At 37.3% G+C, this 24,170-nt stretch overlaps 1 protein-coding gene across 3 annotated transcripts in view; it reads right to left on the reverse strand.

Annotated features, from left to right (window-relative positions):
- The window catches only part of LRP6 (LDL receptor related protein 6), a 172,928-nt gene that overhangs the window by 130,869 nt on the left and 17,889 nt on the right, over positions 1–24,170 (reverse strand). For 2 of the 3 annotated variants that reach the window (XM_067695712.1, XM_067695711.1), the window contains exon 2: positions 21,505–21,898. The exons of the other annotated variant lie outside the window; for it this stretch is intronic. In XM_067695712.1, coding sequence (XP_067551813.1) covers positions 21,505–21,898 — 394 coding nt within the window. The remainder of the gene's footprint in view (positions 1–21,504; positions 21,899–24,170) is intronic. 3 annotated transcript variants of the gene reach the window in all.

The raw sequence follows: 24,170 nt of genomic DNA on the forward strand, positions 1-24,170 counted from the left end.
ACATCAATACAATGGGATACTACTCAGCTACAACAACAACAACAAAAACTACTGATACACACAACAACATAGATGAATCTCAAATGTATTACGCTGAGCCAAAGAAGCCAGTCTCAAAAAGCTATGTAATGTATGATTCCATTTATATGACATTCTGGAAAAGACGACAGGAACAGAGAACAAATCAGTAATTGTCAGGAGCCAAGGGTTAGGCAAGAAGGTAAGTACAACAGAGCACAAGGAAATTGGGGGTGAGGGGGAGGTGATGATAGAACAGTTCTATATCTTGATTGTGGTGGTGATGCTGACAGAGGCTCTCTAACTAAACTCCAGCCATGCCCCTGAGTCCCCTCCTCAACTATGCTTCAACCATGGCCTATAAAGACTTGAACAGAACACTAACATAGTTTCACAGCTGCATCCCTAGGATAACTCCAGCCCCTCTTAAAATACCTGCCAAAAAAACCTCAAAGCTGCCAAAAGAATTTACTGTGTGTTCCAGCCAACACCTGAACATAGGGCTTCTGTCTGGCAGGACGTGTGGGATGGTAAGAGCTTTGGATAAGCAGCAATTTACCAATCCAGATAGTTTCACGTGGACCAATAACAAAAAGCTCCCCTTCCAGCCTCCTGTTATTTATCACTTCCCTGAGTCCACTGAACCCCCTCTCACCCCTTCTCAATGCCTTCATTCTCCCTTTAAAACGCCAGGTCACTGCTGTACAAAGGAAAGCCGAGCTCCATTCACGCTGGAGTCTTTTCCGTATTGCAGTAATATGTTACTGATTAAAATCTATCCTTACCATTTTAACTCGGGTCCAGCTTTGTTCACCTTTAACAGTACACAACTATATTCATTTGTCAAAATTCATAATACCATACAATAAAAAGGATGAATTTTACTGTATGTAAAATTATACCCCTATTAAAATAAGAAAAACAAACTTCTGTAAACCACAACAAAAAACTTCTGAACCATCAAGCAATAATTCACCTCATTAACAGGGCAAAGAAAAATCACATGATCATCTGAAATGCTGAAAAGTCATGACAAACACCAATTCTAGAATTTTTGTTTCTATCAAACTAAACACATATGCCCTTTCTCTAAAACAGAAATAGGCAAACTATGGCCAGGGGTTCAAATCTGATCATGCCTTGTTTTTGTATGGGCCCATGAGCTAAGAATGGTTTTTACGTTTTTAAAGGGTTGTAAAAAAAAAAAAAAAAAGAAAAGAAAAGAAAAAAGAGAAAGATGCAACAGAGACCATATGTGGCCAACAAAGACTAAAATGTTTACTAACTGGGCCTTTGCAGAAAACATTTGCCCACTCATTGCTCTAACACCTTGCAAATGTGGTCCATGAACCAACAGCCTCAGAGAAATCTCAGGCTCCACACTACAACTACTAAATCAGAATCCACGTTGTAATAAGAGAATAAAACTCAAGTATTAACTTTCCTTATAAATGTCTTTGTAACATCAGAAAATACACGCTCAATACAGAGTAATCGTAGCATACACAACTCTAGAAAACACCAAGCAGTATTTCTAGGATAAATCTATAAAGCATTTGGCAAAATGTTCCTAGGTCAATTTGGAAAAACCAGCAGTTAAATCTCAATCATATTGTGACTCTATTTTCTGAACCCGAAATTATAGCTGACACAGTCCAACACCAAGATAAAATACTTTAAATCATTCTCCCCAGAAAAGTAGTAAGTCTTCATGCCATTAGCTAAGCATAAAAATTATAAAGACACTCCAAGGTTTTAAAGACATATTTCCCCAATTATTTCATTCAAATCCTTCCTTTCATCAAAAGAAAAAACAGAATCTGAATTTTCCCAAATCTTTATAGGCACGTTATAGCCATTTATCTCAGCCTCCCAGAACGACTTGGAAATGGCCATTCTACAAAGTCTTTTCACAAACTGCTTAAATGAAAATTAGGTACAAGTATTACCTCCAAACACCGTTGCTGCGTTTCCCCCTGGGAATGAGAGAGAGAGAGAGAGAGAGAGAGAGAGAGAGAGAGAGAGAGAGAGAGGGAGAGAAGGAAGGAGCATACCACATATACTGAACAATAATTTAAATAAAATTACAAATACTGCAAAATACAATCATGATTCTATGATCAAGGGATTTGTATTTGAGTCAATACAAATCTCCCTCCTAACAGAAGGCATTCAACAATATGACTGGCAATACTTAGGTCTGGATTTAGGACTCTGTCCCATTCTGTAAGATCTGACAAATCCTGCAATACTTCTTAAGGCAAATGCTTATTAACTATAATATACTTTTCAACTACTCCCACCTTCATTATAAAACATTATTAAGGGACTTCCCTGGTGGTGCAGTGGTTAAGAATCCGCCTGCCAATGCAGGGGGCACGGGTTCGAGCCCTGGTCCAGGAAGATTCCACATGCCACAGAGCAACTAAGCCCGTGCGCCGCAACTACTTAGCCTGCGTGCCTAGAGCCCACGAGCCACAACTACTAAAGCCTGTGCACCTAGAGCCCGTGCTCTGAAACAAGAGAAGCCACCGCACAGCAATGAAGAGTAGCCCCTGCTCGCTGCAACTAAAGAAAGCCCACGCACAGCAACGACGACCCAACACAGCCCAAAATAAATAAATAAATAATAAAAATAAATTAATTATAAAAAAATTTTTTTATTTAAAAATACGATTAATTCCAAGGCTGAAATTTCTATTTTTGATTGCTTTGAGGTTAATGAACTAAACTCATTTAAGATGTATACTTATATCGATAGTAAGTTAAATATGAGCTTATACTAATATCTCCAATTCTAATGCACTACCACATGGATCACTGTAGCCTCCTTCCCTTGCTTGTCTGTAACCTCCCACTCCAACAGTAAGAAACCTGGTTCCCACCACCTACCACCTATCTTACTTGTTGAATTCTAGTATAGAATCAGAATTGTTAACCATTCCTCTATAGGAAGCAACATTATCAACCTGAGTACACTACTTATGTGCAGTTCCTTTTGCCTTTAGTCTTACAGGTTCCATGCATTTCCAAAGTTATTTAGGACAGTAAGTACCTTTTCTCCCCCATTATATTCAGTGAGATTTTTTTCATACATTTCTAATAGAGTTAGATTTGTTTGGCTCAGTCTGCATTTCATCCTGGGATCCTCTAACCAACTACATGTTTGTTTTTTTAATTTGCACACATTAAGGTTCACTTTCTGCTTGCAGAGGTCTATGGGTTTTGACAAATTTACAGTGTGCTCTTTTATGATGCTTCTCATCTTCTATATACATATAACAGCTTACAAACAATTTTACTCCTCATTCTTCAGGCAAACATACACATTTCCAAAGTCCTCTTTAATTCTACTAAACAGAGTACACAGTCTACATGTTTGTAGGCGTATCTCCATGAACATAACACTATTTTCAATCTCTGAGGCGACATTTGAGAAAATTTACTTTCAGATTGCTAACAGTTGTTTGCTCATGGTTAGGCTTCAAAGGAAAATGTTACAGAGTTATAAGAAAACAGATTTCATATCTTATTTTACAACCAAGTTCTGAGAGTTTCACTTAAACCTCTATCATTAATAAAGTTAGTGAAAATTTAAAAAGACAGTTATGAATTCATTTTACTGCTTTCATTTCCACTTCAGTCTTCTTATATATAAACTGAGATGATGTGGATTCACTTACTTAGGTCAGTCTCACTGTAAGGATTCTTAAACAAAGTCAGTCTAAACAGTATCTGTTTACTGTAGATAAACAGTTTATGGTAATAAATAAAAGTATTATTAGACCCAATACCAATGGCTTAGGGAACTAGACTAAGGACATAAATAAGATATAAGAGCATACAGGTTCTATTCCCTGGATGCCTGCCCCAATCCAAAGCAAAACCTGAATATGTCTAGAACTCATCTATCGAAATTAAGATTCCAGATTATATTATGTAAGATTCTTCTAATAAATATTGCATTACTTAAGCTTCATGTATTTAGATTTTTAATGCAAAAAAAGCAAAAGCCCTGATTTCCAGTTTCTAGTCCAGCATGTAAGAAGCTTAGAAACCATCACTCCATCCTAACAAGCAGAAACCTGAACTGAAAAATATCAACAATTCTTCTTAGATCCATCAGAGAGTTGGGTCACAGAGCAAACTGCTGATCCAAACACTGGAGAGACAGACAGGCAGATACAGAGAATCATAATTTACCAGAGGAGTAAACTATGTGGGAACCAGTAGCAGGGTAGTAAAATCTAAACTGTAACTGATGAATTGCTAGAGACTTAGTGTAAATAAATCTGAAAGTTAAAAACTCCAGAGAGAACCAGTCATGAGGTGGCCCTCACACTTGCCTGAATTCTCCCTCCAGTAACTCTACCAGGTCCTCACTGTGAAGATCAAAGAAAAATCCCCTCATGCTTCCAGCAATGGGAAGGAAAAAGTAATAATTTTTTAACTATAGAATAGTTTGAACTAACAGAATACTCTGAATAAAATCAGAGTATTCTATTCTTCTTAACAAGGCCTGCCCTGCCCTCAAGAGAAACTATTTTACCCTAACCTATTGGGCTTTTATCAGACCTGAGGGAGGGAAATACCCAACTCCAGTCCCCTCTAGCTATCCTGCCCCACCTAAGGGGATGAAAAAAACAGACACATTTGTGAAGCTCCCAGCCCAGGAACTAGAAGACTCACTAAAAGACTGAGACCTACTCATAGAACTACAGAACATATCCCCTCTTCCAGCACATTACTAAAGGCCTATTTACTGCAGTCCCTTTTGCCCACTACATAATGTTCAGCTTCCAACAAAAAAATTACTAAAGGAAAAAAAGTTAGGCTTTTACTAACAAGGCTTACTAAAAGGAAAAAAAGGAAAAAAAGTTTGAAGAGACAGAGCAAGCATCAGAACCAGACTCAGATATGGCCAGAATGTTGGAATTATGAGATCAGGAACTTAAAACAACCATGATTAATATGCTAAGGACTCAAACGGAAAAAACAGGCAACATGCAAGAATACACGGATAATATAACCAGAAAGATTCTAAGAAAGAAACAAAAAGAAGTGCTGGAAATCAAAAACACTATAACAGAAATGAATGCCTTTAATGGACTCATTAGGAGACTGGACACAGCTGAGGAAAGAATCTCTGCATTTATAAAATGTCCACAGAAATTTCCAAACTAAACAGCAAAGAGAAAAAAGATTGGGGGGGGGGGAAGAGCACAATATCAAAGAACTGTGGGACAACTACAAAAGGTATATCATATGCATAATGGGAATCCCAGAAGGCAAAGAAAAAGAGAAAGAACTATTTGAAGCATATTCTAATCTGAAGAATATTCTAATAACTTAGAATTTTCCCAAATTAGTTTCAGATACCAAACCACAAATCTAAGCAGCTCAGAGAACAGCAAGCAGGAAAGGTGAAATACTTAAAAGAGTTGAAAGGGAAAAACCTGCCAATCTAGAATTCTGTAACCTGCAAAATTATCCTTCAAAAGTGAAGGGGAAATAAAGACTTTCTCAGAAAAACAAAAATTGAGGGGATTTATTGCCTATAGACCTGCTCTGCAAGAAACGAAGTTTTTCAGAGAGAAGGAAAATGATACGGGTAAGAAACTCAGATCTACATTTAAAAAAAAAAAAAGTATTAGAGAAGGAATGAACGAATGTCAAACAAAAAACTTTTCTCTTTTTCTTATTCTTTTTTAAAATTTTATTTATTTTTGGCTGCGCTGGGTCTTCATTGCTGCGTGCCGGCTTTCTCTAGCTGTGGTGAGCAGGGGCTACTCTTCGTTGCACTGCGGGGCTTCTCACTGCAGTGGCTTCTCTTGTTGAGGAGCACGGGCTCTAGGGCACGCAGGCTTCAGCAGTTGTGGCACATGGGCTCCCCAAAGGCAGCTAAATTACATGCCCAAAGGAAGGAATAAGAAAGAGAGACTGAAAGAGATTACAGTAAATGTTATTCCTAAAATGTCTCCAGTCAATGCAATGACCGTTCAGCAGAATGAGGCTCTCTGCTTGGGTCTTCTCCACAACGGTCACACTATAGTCTTTCCTATGTTTCAGGCTCAGAACCTGCTTTATGAGACTTTGTCCTTTTCTAGAGAGTGCGGAAAAAAATGGCAATGGGCCCTAGAGAGCCAGGAGAGGAGCATTCATAGCACTCGGGGATGAAGCCCTGAAGCTGATTCAAACGGAACGGAAGCTACTGAACCCCGCTCAGGACCCTTGTACAGATATGTGTGTGATGTTGGACAACTATGGCAGCTGATCTCATCACTGGGAATTCCACTTCTGCAAACCCAAAATCATCATTCAACATGAGGGGAGGAGAAAAACCATGGAGAGAGGAGAAAAAGAACATCCACTGGTATTTGTCCTCCAAAATCAAAGTATCCTCCATATCCAAAGCAGATACAGAGGATTTACTCTGTATTTTGAGTTTGATTACGTAAGAGCTTTATTTGGGTCAGGTGAGGGGAAAAAGTTGAATTACAACATTTTAACACTGTCAAATGAATATCAATTTACATCCCTTAGTAAAAGTGCAGTGCAAGACAAGACTAGCATGCTCTGCCCTCATATGTAATCCAGACATGGCACAAATACACAATATCTCTATAAATACAAGAGACTCTACTACTCTAGGTACTGGAAGAAAGTTAAGGTTCAGTCTATGCATCAGAAAGAGAAAAATTCTAAGTTTACAAAAGAGATTTTAAAATTCCCAGTTAACTTTTTTAACTTTATAATTTTTCCCATTAATCTATTATAGTACATAATTTAAAGCAAAACTGAATCCTTTAGAAGTTTGTCATTTTTCAAGATGATTCTATGACTTCAAAACTTCCAGAAACTTTACACAGCTGGGGAAGAGCTGCCAACAAGAAGCATCATGGGGCAATGAATGTCAATAAGTCATCAAGAGTTATATCTGCATTGGGGAGGTGAGGGAAGGTCATTTCCAGCCCTAAAATATATAGCATACATACAGACTCTGGCTCTCACTGTTAAGTTGCATAAGAGAATATGAAAAAATCAGGATGATATGGTAAAGGGCACCTGCTAAAAGCCTGAATGACAAACTAAGGTGTTATATTTAACAAACAACAATATTTAAGGGCTACTCCTTTTAAGACAGTTACTCCTTAAAGGGGCGGGGGGATAGGCACCAGCCAATAAGAGAAAGATGTAAACGTTTTATTTAAAGATCAACTAGTAGGATGGAGAACATCAAGACTACCAACAGAATAGAGACTTCAGAATGCAGAGAAAAAAGAGGAAAAAAAAATTCTCCAGATTATCTGCTAGGATATCACATAAACATTTTCTATTATTAAAATGAAGAAAAGAGTATTTGACACTGAGGCCTGAAAACCTCCCCCCCTTAACCCAGCTGCCTAAAAATTAAGACTATGAGGTGAACTCCTTGACTACATCATTTTATTCTGGACTCTTTCCAAAAATAAAAAATAACTGGGGTACACATATTAAGGCGTCAGTTTGGTTTGGCTTGGTTGTTTTGTTTTTGTTTGGGCAGTTAACCTAGCTTAGTAACCTATGGTTACCTAAAAGCACTTAACAATAAAGTTGCTAAATTCAACTAGTTGTGTAATATATTCTACAAACACTTTTTATCAGCATATTTAAAAGCCAAAAGGATACCTAAAGTATCCTTTAGGAAATGCAAGAGTGTTTGATAAATACCTCCTATGGCTTCTCAAAAGCCACGTTACAGGCTCACATAAGAGAAATCTCTCTTCAGCAACAATTATTGCTAACTCTCCAATTATGTAGTCTGTTTGGCCTCTAATTTATTTTGGCTCTGGGTTCTATCTGGGCTTTGAATTAAGAGAATATAAACATATCTACTTGATACTGAAGAATTAAATACATGTGGTTACAGCTCCGCTTTGCCAGAGTGTGCACATCTGCTATTCATCAAAAATTATGAAAACCATTGCCAGGCTGCTATATGCTGTTCACTAGTTTCCACACAAATGTAATTTTATTGCTGTATCTGGCATGATATCCATTTGCAACGCTTTCTGGAAAATAATTTTTAAATGGAGTAAAGGGTAGAAGATAGGCTTCATTTTAATTAGGAAGTAATTAAAGTAAGCAAAGAAAACAGTGAGTTTTCAAGACATCAAAATTTCTTATGCCAATAAAGTAAAAATATCTCAACTGTCAATCAGACTAGATATCAGCCATTTTACACAAATTTATTACAATCCCAAGCATATAATTTCTATGATTAGGTAAGGAAAAAATAATATATTTTCCAAAATATTTACAGACTCCTAATCTAGTATGTATACTTAATTTGAATCCAGCTTCCCCTAACAAAAATACTCAGAAATGGTCAGTTTCAATAAAGTTAAACAAAAGGGATACATTTTCACCCTTTACAAGATGTATTACATTCAAAGGTGACTAATTAAGACAACATTTAGAATTGAGTCATAAATCTAACTGAACCAGATCTATACCAGGTCATAAACCACTTCATGATCCTTGAAGTTATTTATATAATCCTACTTATAATTAAAAGAAGTCATTAGTACACATATTAGTAAGTATGAATAATGCCCAACTATCATGCACATATATCCACAATAAGAAAAGGTAATATTTAAAAACATAAAAGTTAGAATTTCTATTTCTGGTAATTTGATAACAGCATAACCAGAAAACCCTCCTGTTATAAAACACCTAGAACACCTAGAACCACTGGTAAGTCTTTTTACTTGATTTATACATTGCTATGGTCCTCAAAATTCCTGTACTGAAATCCTCAAAAATGATAGTATTAGAATGTGAGGCCTCTGGGAGGTGCTTAGGCATAAGGGCAGAGCTGTCATGAATGGAATTAGTGCCTTATACAAGAGGCTCCAGAAAGACCCCTAGGCCCTTCCACCACATAAGGACACAGAAAGAAGGTGCATGAACCAGGAAGAGGGCCCCCACCAGAAGTGGACCAAGCTGGTGCCTTGATCTTGGACCTCCCAGCCTCCGGAACTGTACACCAGGGGTCCCCAACCCCTGGGCCACAGACCACTACCGGTCCACAGCCTTTTAGGAACCCGGCCACACAGCAGGAGGCAAGCGGCAGGGGAGTGAGCGAAGCTGCATCTGCTGCTCCCCATCACCCGCATTACCGCCTGAGCCATCCCCTCACCCCCCGTGGAAAAACTGTCTTCCAAGAAACCGGTCCCTGGTGCCAAAAAGGTTGGGGACCGCTGCTGACAAGCAATAAAATTTCTATCGTTATAAACTACTCAGTCTGTGGCGTATTGTAATAGCAGCCCAAACAGACTGATACACATATATACACAAAATAAAAATACATAAACACTCCTTTAAATGTACAACTAAGGTATGAAAGTAGGGGAAATCTCTTAGAGAGCCAAAAATTAATAGGGAAATAAAAAGCAGCACACGCTTGATGCTACAGCCACCCTGCAGGTTATTCTCGTCTCAGAAACTGAGGAACTTCTGTTTCAGTGGCAAAGCAGGGAAAAAGACAAGGCCCTGACACACAAGAAGCACTGGGTTAGAAGATTTTTGCACAAAGCACAGACCCTTGGGGAACAAGGAAGTAAAAAAATCTGCCATTGGTAGAAGGAGGCAAAGAAATTTTCTGTCTTGGCCTAGGCTCTGAAAATGTGGGAAAAATCACCAAAGACTTTGTAATCACAAGATGCCCTCACATAGGTTTAGAGTTTGAATTTATTCTATCTACGTTGTACAGGAACTCCAAATTCCAAAAATTAAATAGAAAAAATGTTCTCTGCTTGAACACGGTGATAACATAGGTATATACACATGTCAAAACTGCACTGAAAATCTGTTCATTTTAGTACATGTAAGCTATACTTCAGTTTAAAAATAAAGCAGTCCCTGGAAACACCTCTAGGGTGCTTGGCAAAAACAAACCTCTCTGGAGTAATACGCGCGCCCCCCGCTGCTCCGCCAAGAAGCCACTCAGAATTCTCATAGACAACCCCTATGAAGATCAGCTCACAACTCAGAACTCTAAAACACCTAAGGAAACGGTTCACCTGAAGAATCAGCAAATATAGCAAAGAACAGAAGTGGATTTCTAAGAACTTCAGACAAGTGAACAATATGATAGACATTTATAAGTAATTTAAATGATTAAAACACATAAAAAATAAACTAAAATACATGGGACAAGACATCATAAAACAGTAACAGACATCCCTAACACAACAATACAAGAACTGATACTCAGTGGATGTTAAAACAATCAACAGATGAGGAACTGGATATTGGCATGGTACAAAAGGATCATCTCACAGATTGCATGAAGGATATAAGAGGAAAAGCTCAATATTATAATACGAATATTAACTTTCATCATCTGATTCTACTGAATATTAGCATCACTGTAAGTAGGACAAAACATTTCTGATGTGATGAATACAAAGTACTCAATACTACCCATGAAGCATTTATGCCAAAACACTGAATTCGTTGCAAACAAAGCCTCCTATCATAAATTTTAATTTTACAAGAAATGTAAAGGAGGGCTTTCCTGGTGGCGCAGTGCTTAAGATTCTGCCTACCAACACAGGGGACACGGGTTCAAGCCCTGGTCCGGGAAGATTCCACATGCCGTGGAGCAACTAAGCCCATGCGCCACAACTACTGAGCCTGCGCTCTAGAGCCCGTGAGCCACAACTACTGAGCCCGCACACCTAGAGCCCATGCTCCGCAACATGAGAAGCCACTGCAATGAGAAGCCCGTGCACCGCAACGAAAAGTAGCCCCTGCTCGCCACAACTAGAGAAAGCCCACGCACAGCAACAAAGACCCAACTCAGACAAAAATAGATAGATAGATAGAAAGAAATGTAAAGGAATAAAAATAAGTCAAACATCCAAATAACTCTTAAAAAACCCAAAATCTATGGGCTTCCCTGGTGGCACAGTAGTTGAGAGTCTGCCTGCCGATGCAGGGGACGCGGGTTCGTGCCCCGGTCCAGAAGGATCCCACGTGCCGCAGAGCGGCCGGGCCCGTGAGCCATGGCCACTGGGCCTGCGCATCCAGAGCCTGTGCTCCACAACGGGAGAGGCCGCGACAGTGAGAGGCCTGCATACCGCAAAAAAACCAAAACAAAACAAAACAAAATCTGGAACATTCTACAAGACGACTGTAGAATCATTTCAATAAGTCAAGAGACTGAGAGGAATAAAAAGATGGGGGGGACTGTTCTAGAGAAACTTAAAGAGACATAATCAAATACAACTTATGAACCTTGTTTTAAATCCTAATTCAAACACGCCAACTATAAAACAGCATTTCTGAGGCTATGAAAGATATCAGAATATGGAATAAGTAAACTATAATATTAAAGACTTGTGCATTTGGGGTGTGTGGAAGACAATGGTACTGCGGTTATGGAGAAAAATGTCTATTTTTCAGAGATGCAACATAAAGTGAGATGTCACTGTGTGATTTGCTTTAGAACACCTCAGCTAACAAAACAGCCTAAATTTCTGAACACAGGAGAGTAGCTGAATAAGCTATGCTGTATTTGCACAATGGAATACTAGGCAGTATCAAAAAAAAAGAATGAGGAAGAGCTCTATGAAATGATACGAAGTGACATTCAGGATATACTATTAAGTTAAAAAAGAAAGTGCAAAAAAAGTCTTTAGTATTTCTTTCATGTAAGAACAAAAGGGAATATAATAAGAAAATTTATATGTATCAGCTCATTTGCGCAAAAAAGAATTCCAAGAAGATAAAACCAGAAATAAATGATAATAAGATATCCTAGAGGACAAATGGGAACAAGTTGGAAAGAAAGTGAAAATGGGACCATGGTAGAAGGACAGGGAGGACGGACACTACTCTGAGTAAAGCTTTTCGTGTTATTTCTAACTCTTAGAAACATGGTAATTATTTCACATAACCCCAAAATAAATTGATAATTAAAATCAACCAGGATATTGGCGGGGGGGATTCAAAGTGGAACACAAACAGTAATAAATATATTACAAATGCCACACTGCATTGGGTGGGAAAGAAAAGAAAGTACCTAAATAAATTTGGAAAACAGTATTTTGACTCTACTGACAGTATTTTCATAGTAGTGTATTCTAGATAATAAATTTGTTTCTCACAAGAGTAGAGGTTAGCAATTCTCAAATTCTTGTATACTAGGATTGAGCAAATAAGAAAATACATTGTGGATAATGAGAACCAGGTTTCTCACTATCAAAGACTGGAAAAATAACCTACCAAACAAATGGTGTGGGGGAAGAAGACTATAACACAATTCTGTAAGCAGTGGATTGGAATTGGAGCTATCAACACGAACCCTTTTTTTAAATATATAGATACAAATAGAAACACACAGAACTAGGTGTATGTATATACATACATGTATTTCTTAACTCTGTCCACTGAGAGGACTTAAAAGCAATGAAAATCCAGTATGAACACACCGAGCTTCCAGATCATAATTTCTCAGTACCATTTTCCAATCAAAGGAGAACAGAGCCCCTTGGAGAAACGGTTGATTCTAAGGGTGAAGGAGAAGGACAAGTTGAATCTGGAACATCTTGTGCTATGCAGATAGTAAAAAAAAAAAAAGGGTTTAAAAAATAATGAGGGCCTGTCAAAAGGACACAGGAGCAAACTTGAAGGAACGCCCAATGGCAAAACCTGGGACAACCCTACGCAAGAAATAAATGACACTAATGGATTATAACCTATAGAATAAATAAATGCCCAAGTCCATACTAGTATAAATAATTGGATAAATGAATAAATAGTAAAGACAGGAAAGCTCTTCCTTAAGATGGAATTCTAACTGAGAATGCATGTAACAGGAACAATGGGACTAGAAATATCACCATTTGGCAAACACCACAGTAATAATTGTTGCAGGCAAAAACCATCAAAAAATGCTGAAAAGTACGATAAACAGGATAACTGCATAGCTTCAAATATTTATTACAAGGGGGGAAAAAGTAAATACAAAAAAATAAATAAATAAATAAACCTAACAGACAACACCATAAGCAAGTGATCAAATGTTACATCGCCAGTATCTACATCATGCACCTGCTGATATGAAGCCCAGAGAAGAGCACAACACGACCTCTGCCATGCCAAAAATGTATAACCAATCACAAGAAAACATCAAACAAATCCTAAATGAGGGACATTCTACAAAATGGCCAGTAATCTTCAAAAAGTCACAGTTACAAAGACAAAGACTGGTTAAATGTCCAGATTAGAAAAGGCTAAGGAAATAACAACTAAATGCGACATGGGATCCTAGTCCACAAAAAGGATTCTAGGGGGAAAACTGGAGAAATTCAAATATGGTCTACAGTACTGTATCAACATTAATTTCCTGATCTAAGGTATAACTATTCTATGATTACATAAAATATAATATTAGGGGAAGCTAGGTAAAGGTTATACAAGAACTATACACTATTTTTGTAACTTTTTTATAAGTCTAATATTACTGATAACACTATTTTCTCTACTTTCATGTAGGCTGACATTTTCTCATAATAAGTCTTTTAAATGAGGGGCACAAAGAACTTATAGAAAAGCAAAATACAACTGCTGATATTAAAAAATCAACTGACTCAAACTGTAAAATTAGGCACAGCTGAAGAAAGAATTAATTATCTGGAAGGCATGTACAAAAACTAACCAGAAAGTGGCCTCAAGAGATAGACAGAAGATATGAAAGCAAGATTAAGAGGCAAGGAGCAGAAAATCACATGGTCCACATACATCAAACAGGAGATCCAGAGGCAACTAAAGAGAATGAAGGGTAAGTAAGAAAATAATGGATAATAATTTTCTAGAATTAATAAATAATAATGATTACATTCTAGAAACAAGAGTTCTAAGCAGGATAAATAAAAACATAGCCACATCTAGACACAAAGTGAACAAAGCTGCAAAATATCAAAAATTAAGGGATGGGGCTTCCTTGGTGGCACAGTGGTTAAGAATCCGCCTGCCAATGCAGGGGACGGACACGGGTTTGAGACCTGGTCTGGGAAGATCCCACATGCCGCAGAGCAACTAAGCCCGTGCACCACAACTACTGAGCTTGCACTCTAGAGCCCGTGAGCCACAACTACTGAGCGCACATGCTACAGCTACTGAAGCCTGTGCGCCTAGAGCCTGTGCTCTGCAACAAGGGAAGTCACCGCAATGAGAAGCCCGCGCACCACAACAAAGAGTAGCCCCCACTCGCCGCAACTAGAGAAAGCCCACGCACAGCAAGGAAGACCCAATGCAGCCAAACATAAAATAAATAAAAAATTAATTAATTAATTTTTTAAAAATTGGGCTTTCCTGGTGGTGCAGTGGTTGGGAATCCGCCTGCCAGTGCAGGGGACATGGGTTCGGGCCCTGGTCCGGGAGGATCCCGCATGCCGCGGAGCGGCTGGGCCCATGCGCCACGATTGCTGGGCCTGCACTCTAGAGCCCGTGAGCCACGAGTGCTGAGGCCCGCCCGCCTGGAGTCCGTGCTCCCCAACAGGAGGAGCCACCGCAATGAGCCCGCTCACCTCAATGAAAGAAGGCCCACGTGTAGCAGCAAAGACCCAAACGCAGCCAAAAATAAATTAATTAAAAAAAAAAAAATTAAGAGATGTTTAGGGACTCCCCTGGTGGTCCAGCGGTAAAGAATCCACCTTCCAATAAAGGGGACATGGGTTCGATTCCTGGTCAGGGAACTAATATCCCACATGCTGCGGGGCAACTAAGCCTGTGCGCCACAACTACACAGCCCACACGCCCTGGAGCCCACGTGCCACAACTTGAGAGAGAAAACCCACACGCCACAACTAGAGAGGAGCCTGGGCGCCGCAACTAGAAAGAAGTCCAAGCAGACTGTGCGCCATAACGAAAAGGATCCGGCTTGCCTCAACAAAGATCCCATGCGCCACAGCTAAGACCCGACACAGCCAAAAAAAATAAATAAATAAGGCAAATAAATATAATATTTTTTTTAATTAAGGGATGTTTAAGGGCTGCTTTTAAGCAACCAGAAAAAAAATAATAAATTACTTGCCAAGCAACAATTATTAGAAACAGCAGACTTCTCAGAGCAACAATTAAAGTCAATACCCTCGAAGTACTGAGTGCAAGTAACTATCACAAAGAATTCTATATCAAATAATTATCATTCCAAGAATGAGGACAAAATAAATACATTTTCGACAAAGATCAAGAGTTTACCATCAACAGACCTCTGCTGAAAGGAATATTAAAGAACATACTGCAAGCAGAAGGAAGCTGAACACAAATGGATTAAGTGGGATGCAAAAAAATATAGTAAAATAAGAAATTAGTACAGTGAGTAAATCTAAAAACAGAGAATTTATAAAAATCCTCCTTTAAATAAAGCTACCATGTTGCATTTTTAAAGTAATTAAATGTGCAAAAAAACATGGCTTCAGCAAGATACCTTTCGTGATGAAAAAAGCACTGAACGTGGAACTGGAAAATCTCAAACAAGAATCTGACTTTCTCTTATTGTAGCCAAAGGCCTAAGTTTCTTCAGCCAACAAGTGAAGGCATTTAGCTAGAAGTTCCTTAAAATTCCCTACCAGTCCCAGGATTTAATGGGCAGGAAACAGGCTTCCCCAATTGACCAGGACACTTTTAAAAATGTAAGTTACTGAGAGTTCAGAGAAAGATATTTCATACTCAGAACCAGTGCTTCAGGATATGGAGCTTCATGGATAACTGGCTATCTGCTTCTGTGCAAAAACTATGGAAATGGATATGATCCTAGGAAAAGAATATAGAAAATGATGCATTTTAAGCTTAAAGAGTTAATAAAGAAAGGAAAAGGGTGGTCCAAGTGGTAGGAAAACCAACAGTATGAAAATGAGAAAGCCTTAAGAGAAAATTTCTAAAAGGAATATGGTATCAATATCGAATGCTGCAAAAAAATAAAATACTCAAGACAATCATTTTATTCCTACTTCACAAATTAGCTATCACAGACTCCTCCTTCCAAAATCTTAAAGGTTCAATGACAGAAATACCAGGAGCAATCAAACTAATTTGCTATAATTTCTAAAGAGCCAATCATACTGGAATACAGCAAGGGTATGTAAGATCTCCAAAATGCAGAGAACTCAGTTAAAGGTATCCTATTCTTTACTCACATAAAATTTCATTGTTCTCCTTGTTAAGGATAAATTAAAAGGTCAATGCTGCAAGCAAGGATAGCTTTTAGCAAAGAAAGCTATTAAGAGACTGGGCTAGGTCATACTGCAAATACTCCCTTTCAACATTCCTGCAATAAAAGTGGGCCTTGGAGATACAGAACATAAAAATATCAGACCACATAATCAAAACTCAATTTGAGATGTGATGTATATCACTAGATATAAAGAATTAAAAATTGGATGAGGGTTAAGATGTTTGTAAGAGGAAAGACCAACACTAACATTTAAGAATACATATAAATATACACACATTTATTTATTCTTTTTTTAATTGTTGAATTTTATTTTTTTTTTTATTTTTTTATTTTTATTTTTATTTTATCTTATTGGTCATCAGTTTTATACACATCAGTGTATACATGTCAATCCCAATCACCCAATTCATCACATTTATTTATTCTTAAAAAAAAAAAAAGTTTTCACTTCCAAGGGCCTTGATTCCTATCCCAGAGGCTAGTAAAGCTAAACCTATTAACCAGATTTCCTGGATTAGTGGCTTTTCTTACACACTCTCTCAATTTTTAGGTAATCTCAAAAACACCTAACTCCAAACATATCTGAATACATATAGTCTGCCTAAAAGTAATGGGCCACATTTTCCATTCTTCATACAAAAAGAATCCTTCAACATTTTCAAATATTTTTCAGTTTACATCAAGTGGAACTAGAAAAGAGGTTTAAACTAGAGGTGAAACAACCCTAAAAAAGTGTGATGACATATGCAATAAGGGCAGTAGAAACAAAATATTAAGAAGAATCTGTTCGGCAGAAACACAATTCTAAGTGTAACATACCTAAATTAGACTTGAATATGTAATTGTAAAATACGATTTTTAAAATTAGAGTACTTTCTTAGGGCTTCCCTGGTGGCACAGTGGTTCAGAATCTGCCTGCCAATGCAGGGGACACAGGTTTGAACCCTGGTCTGGGAAGGTCCCACATGCCACGGAGCAACTAAGCCACTGCGCCACAACTACTGAGTCTGCGTGCCACAACTACTGAAGCCCGCGCGCCTAGAGCCCGTGCTCCGCAACAAGAAAAGCCACCGCAATGAGAAGGCTGCGCACCAGAGCGAAGAGTAGTCCCCACTCGCCTCAACTAGAAGAAAGCCTGGGCACAGCAACACAGCCAAAAATAAAAATAAATTAAAAATTAGAGTACTTTCTTTAAATGTCTGACTTTTAAAACTTAAATAATGTCAAAATTGAAAGGAACTCATCATTCTACAGATGAGGAAATTGAGGTCCAAGAAAATGAAGTAACTTGCTTGGTAAATAACAGAGCAAGATGTGACATGAAACATGCTCCAGTGAGTGTATTTTTATAAAATATGATCTTGAAAACTTCAAATGAAAAGACTAAAAATCTTAATTATGTTTTAAGTTAACAACTGCAATCAAAGCCACAGTGATTTAGAATTCACAGGACCATACTAAAATTTACATTTGCTTAGAAAACAAATGTCCCTAACAAGGATAATTAATAGAATTATAAAAGAAAATATAAAGTCCAGCCACTCAAAAATATTTACTGAATACTTACTATGTGGCAGGAACTATTTTAGTCACCTGGGATATACCAGTATATTAAATACTTTTAAACATACTCAAGTCATGACAATTATACGTACATAATTGATAAGGAAATTATAAATCATTCTTTTTCCACTGAACTAGTTCGGCAAGCATTTTTAAAGCAGAACTTTTAGTGTTGTTAATATTATTCTTAACAATGATAAAAAATGTACTTTTTAAAATACGTATCACTCAAAGCTATTCAGTATGAATTCACTTCAGACTGAATCACTAAAATTTAACTTTTTAAAATATCCAAAATGATGTGGAATAGGAACAGATCCTTAACAACCAAAAAACCCTTAGAACTGCTTTATTTGTACCTGAAACAGCAGGTCCTCAGCATCACTAAGATTAGTACAGTCACTGTGGATCAGATTAAGGAGCTCCCCCATTAGGAGCAGCCACATAGGAACCACCTCTCACTATAAAGGAAGGATACTGTTTTCTATAACTATGGTTGTTCATTTCTGGAACAATTTCCATACACACGTTTTCCTGCTCCTTATTCAGAATTCTACACTGCCAGTCACTCAAAAGAAAAAAAATCTCAGACTAACAGAGGCCACATTTAGGGAGGGAAATAAAAATCTTCCTTCAGTCTAGGCTAAATGGACTGACTGCACAAAGAACTCCATACATCCAAAAGCACACAGATTTCTGCACCAGTTCCCAGGGTTCAAACAATACCAGTCATTCAATAGCTTTCCTTTTACATAAGCTGCTGTGAGAGAGCTCAGTCAGCTCTTCTGAACCTCATAACCCAGGATCCCGGAACTCTGATAAAGCCACCTTTTTCCTCAGCTCTGTTTTCATGTACTTTCTCTGGAAAGCAAACTTCATTTTTCCCCTAAAAAATAAATCTGAAAATCATCTCTTCTGTTTGATAAGTGATATACTCAATCCAAAATTACTACTCCATTAAAACTAAAAGCATTAACATAAAACCTAAGGTCAATACCGAAAAACTGTTTGATAAAATATATTTTTAAATGCATGAGTTTAAAATATAATTTTAAATACGCTTCATCATGCTAATTACCAAATGATGCCATTTGTCTGCATTCTGTTTGCTTCCAGTTGCACAATTTAAAAATTAGCCATCTGCCACAAAATAACTTTCAAAAAAGTAAAAGAAATTTTAAAAGAACTGTTAAAGGGGGGGAAAGTGAATTTACACACACAAACACACTCAACACTAACTACAGACATCAAAAATAATAGAAGACATTTCTTTGAGTGTTTGACCACACCCCCATTTAGGCCTCAGGAAAAATATACATATTCTTCACTGAACATCCCTTAGAAGCTTAAATAACAGTACTTTCTACCTTCAAAGCACATTATTATTGATTCTTCCAGTATCCTTTACCAGCTGAGTCTTTGGCAAATTCAAACTTTAAATATTAGTAAATATTCAAGCCACGGAAACGCTAATGTAAATACTTCTTAATCACATGGCAAACTTACTTCCTAAGACACTTATCAGACCTGCCACCCAGAAGTAAAACTCAGTTTTAGGGGACAAAATGAGAATGATTCATTTACTTATTAAATTATCAGCTCCTGAATAGTCAATAGTTGCCTATAAATTCATCTCCCTTGACTATGTACAATCACGTAATCATTATCCCTTATAGAAATAAGATGCTACTCCAGAATTGTGATAATCTAGCTATTTTATCCACCCATCCTCCTTAAGAGTTCTGTGGCCCTTGTAATTCCTTTAACACTCTTTCCCTCTCCACATACATACTACATAACGCAAATAAACATGCTTTGAAAAAGGAAAAGTTCTCGCTCCTAAGTTTTCTCTCCTTAAATAAAATAGTAAATCCTTAAAGATATTCCCCCTCTCCCCCAGAAGAACACAAAAAGCAGAGCTCTGAACATACTAACCATTTAACAGATATCTGGGGAAATTTCCATCATCACCCTTAGAGTTATAAGATTGAATCTGTCAAAAATGGAAAAAAAAAAAAAAAAAGAACTTTTCATCAACGTATTACTCCCTAATAACCACTGAAAGCACCAAAACCCTGTGTGTTCTGTGAAGCAGTAACCTCAGAAACATTTCAACACTCCCTAAGACTTAACGAACTTGGCTGGCAAAACAGATTCCATTTCTCAAAAATACCTTGCAAGTTCTCAAGAAGCAAATTCTTCAATCAATAGAGTTTACCACACATTCAACATCTGTGACCTCCTTGGGACACACAAACCTTTCTCCTACCACTAGAGTCAGTACAATATTTTCTGATGCTCTATTAAAAGACCATCTGACTTTAGCAGATACCTCTTAATGCCCCTCTAAAAAGACATGTTTTACATATTATATAAAGTATACATAATATGTGTTTTCTAGAACCTCTCACCCTAAAATTTCACTCACCATTGCCCATGTTATCTTTTATAGTCAGAAAAGGCTTTTCATTTTCCTATAACATTGTATCTTCTTTAACTTTTGTCACCAAAAAGGGTCTGATATCAAGAGAAAGGAGCATATATAAACCTTTCATTTTTCCCATATTTTAATTTATTACATAATATTAATCCACTGCCTTCTATAAATGAGTTTTAAAGCATTCCAATATACTTGAAAGTCAAAGAAAATGAAGTACTAAAAGAGTTATTCACAGGTTATTTATCTTTAGATTTTAAACAATTATCAGTAACTCATTTCAGGTTCATGTTTAGTTATCTATACCTAGCCATGACAGACTCTGGCATGACACTGTATTCAACAGATAAATAGCAAGGAATTGTATATGGCAGGACTGAAACAGTAACAGAGAAGCACCTGAGGATACAGTTCACATTTTATAGTAAGATCTGCCCATAGCTTTAAGTTTCCCTTCTATTAGAAAATAAACGTGTGCACTTCCCTGGTGGTCCAGTGGTTAAGACTCCGGGCTTGCACTGCAGGGAGCGCGGGTTTGATCCCTGGTTGGGGAAGTTCCACATGCCACACCCGGTACAGCCAAAAAAAAAAAAAAGTAATAGGATACCATGGTATCCCTATACATTGTGTTGCCCAAATTAGAGACAGCTTTCTGAAAAATCAGTGGTTCTGTAGAGAATATCTGCACTAAAAATATATATATAATAAAAACACAAATATTTAGGAAGAAAATAAACTCTTATGGCAAATACATGTCTAGCTAACTAAAAGTGAGTTATTTAATAACCTAATTTTTATTTTTCATTCAACAGTGACATATTAAAAAAATCAGTTTAATATAAAAAACACTAGGCATTACAAAACAATTGTGTATATAATAAAAGGTACAAGATTCAGAAGATTTTTTATATAATCTTGAGCTATCAAATACTACTCATTTATTATTCCTTCTTCTCTGCCTTCTGATTATCCTCCCATAATTATAAAAAATAAATGCAGAAGAAAAACCAAGAACTATAAACATGGCTATCCCATAAGTGATACTAGAAACGCAAAACTATTTACAGACACACCTTACTTTCAGAACATGACCTAACTTCCCACATTCAAATCTACTTGACAAAGAAGCCCAAAGAATCTAAAACTGGGGTCTGATGTTTCTTTTCTCTTGGAGGTAAGGGGTGTCTATGCTAACGGAGAGAAAACAGCCAGGAGAAGGAGATACAATAACCTTTGTACATGATGCAAAACTTACCCACTTGAAGGATCTAAGGCAATAGCTCTAGGTTGATCCAACTCTTGCCAAAATAAAACTTTTCGTAAAGATCCATCTAAATTAGAAACTTCAATACGATTAGTTTCAGAATCTGTCCAGTACAATTTTTCTCCAAGCCAATCACATGCCAGCCCATCAGGGGACAATAATCCAGAAACAACAACATTCTGTACACTCTCAGTTTTGTTGAACTCTGTTCGTTTAATGGCTTCTTCGCTGACATCACTCCAGTATATCAAGCCATGACCAAACACAAAGTCCACCGCAGCTGCATCCTCCAAGCCTCCAACTACAATCGTAGCATTCTCTTTGCCATTTGCAGCATCAACCAATCGCAAGTCCCGTCTGTTTGCATAAAGCAACAAAGGGGCCGCTAGAACAAAAAAAGAAAAATATGTAAGTCAAAACAAAGGAAATGTCTTGGTTCCTATAAATTGAGTTTCAAATCAGTGTTAGTGAGCAAATACTATCAAAAATAAAGAGTAAATCAATGTATAGAAAACTGGCAAAATCTTTTCACAAAGCATTATTTTTGCACCATTTTAAATACAAAAGAGTTGCAAGAGGGGAAATTAATTGTACCAGGACAGTCTTTTCTTGTTAAAATATCTGTCAGATAAAATTTTTAAAAGCCTGGTCATTCCAAGAACTGGCAAGGATATGGAGCCAGTGGACCACTCATACTCTCCTGGGGGCCTGTGAAATGGTGCAGCATCTTTGGAAAGCAGTTTGGCAGTTTCTTAAAAGACTAGATATTTACTTCAGAGAAATAAAAGTATATGTCAATACAAAGACCTGTGCACGATGCTCACAGCAGCTTTTTTGTAATAACCCAAACTGGAACCAACCCAAATGTCATCAACAAACTAATGGATGAACAAACAGTGATATATCCATACAATAAAAAGTAATGGGGACCAAGACTGAACCAGGAAGAAATAGAAAACATGAACAGACCAACACACGTAATGAAATTGAAACTGTGATTAAAAATCTTCCAACAAACAAAGGTCCAGGACCAGATGGTTTCACAGGTGAATTCTATCAAACATTCAGAGAAGAGCTAACACCCATCCTTCTCAAACTATTCCAAAAAACTGCAGAGAAAGGAACACTCCCGAACTCATTCTACGAGGCCACCATCACCCTGATACCAAAACCAGACAAAGATACTACAAAAAAAGAAAATTACAGACCAATATCACTGATGAATATAGATGCAAAAGTCCTCAACAAAATACTAGCAAACAGAATCCAACAACACATTAAAAGGATCATACACCATGATCAAGTGGGATTTATCCCAGGGATGCAAGGATTCTTCAATATACGCAAATCAATCAATGTGATACACCATATTAACAAACTGACGAATAAAAATCATATGCTCATCTCAATAGATGCAGAAAAAGCTTTTGACAAAATTCAACACCGATTTATGATAAAAACTCTCCAGAAAGTGGGCATAGAGGGAACCTACCTCAACATAATAAAGGCCATATACGACAAACCCACAGCAAACATCATTCTCAATAGTGAAAAACTTAAAGCGTTTCCTCTAAGATCAGGAACAAGACAAGGATAGCCACTCTCACCACTATTATTCAACATAGTTTTGGAAGTCCTAGCCACGGCAATCAGAGAAGAAAAAGAAATAAAAGGAATACAAATTGGAAAAGAAGAAGTAAAACTGTCACTGTTTGCAGATGACATGATACTATACACAGAGAATCCTAAAGATGCCACCAGAAAACTACTAGAGCTAATCAATCAATTTGGTAAAGTTGCAGGATACAAAATTAACGCACAGAAATCCCCTGCATTCCTATACACTAATGATGAAAAATCTGAAAGAGAAATTTAGGAAACACTCCCATTTACCACTGCAACAAAAAGAATAAAATATCTAGGAATAAACCTACCTAGGGAGACAAAAGACCTGTATGCAGAAAACTATAAGACACTGATGAAAGAAATTAAAGTTGATACCAACAGATGGAGAGATATACCATGTTCTTGGATTGGAAGAATCAATATTGTGAAAATGACTATACTACCCAAAGCAATCTACAGATTCAATGCAATCCCTATCAAATTACCAATGGCATTTTTTATGGAACTAGAAAAAAAAATCTTAAAATTTGTATGGAGACACAAAAGCAGAATAGCCAAAGTGGTCTTGAGGGAAAAAAACAGAACTGGAGGAATCAGACTCCCTGACTTTGGACTATACTACAAAGCTACAGTAATCAAGACAATATGGTACTGGCACAAAAACTGAAACATAGATCAATGGAACAAGATAGAAAGCCCAGAGATAAACCCACGCACCTATGGTCAACTAATTTATGACAAAGGAGGCAAGCATATACAATGGAGCAAAGACAGCCTCTTCAATAAGTGGTGCTGGGAAAACTGGACAGCTACATGTAAAAGAATGAAATTAGGATGCTCCTTTACACCATACACAAAAATAAACGCAAATGGATTAGAGACCTAAATGTAAGTCCAGACACTATAAAACTCTTAGAGGAAAACACAGGAAGAACACTCTTTGACATAAGTCACAGCAAGATCTTTTTTGATCCACCTCCTAGAGTAATGGAAATAAAAACAAAAATAAACAAATGGGACCTAATGAAACT

Source organism: Pseudorca crassidens, chromosome 11 (genome assembly GCF_039906515.1).
Source record: "Pseudorca crassidens isolate mPseCra1 chromosome 11, mPseCra1.hap1, whole genome shotgun sequence".
Taxonomy (NCBI): domain Eukaryota; kingdom Metazoa; phylum Chordata; class Mammalia; order Artiodactyla; family Delphinidae; genus Pseudorca; species Pseudorca crassidens.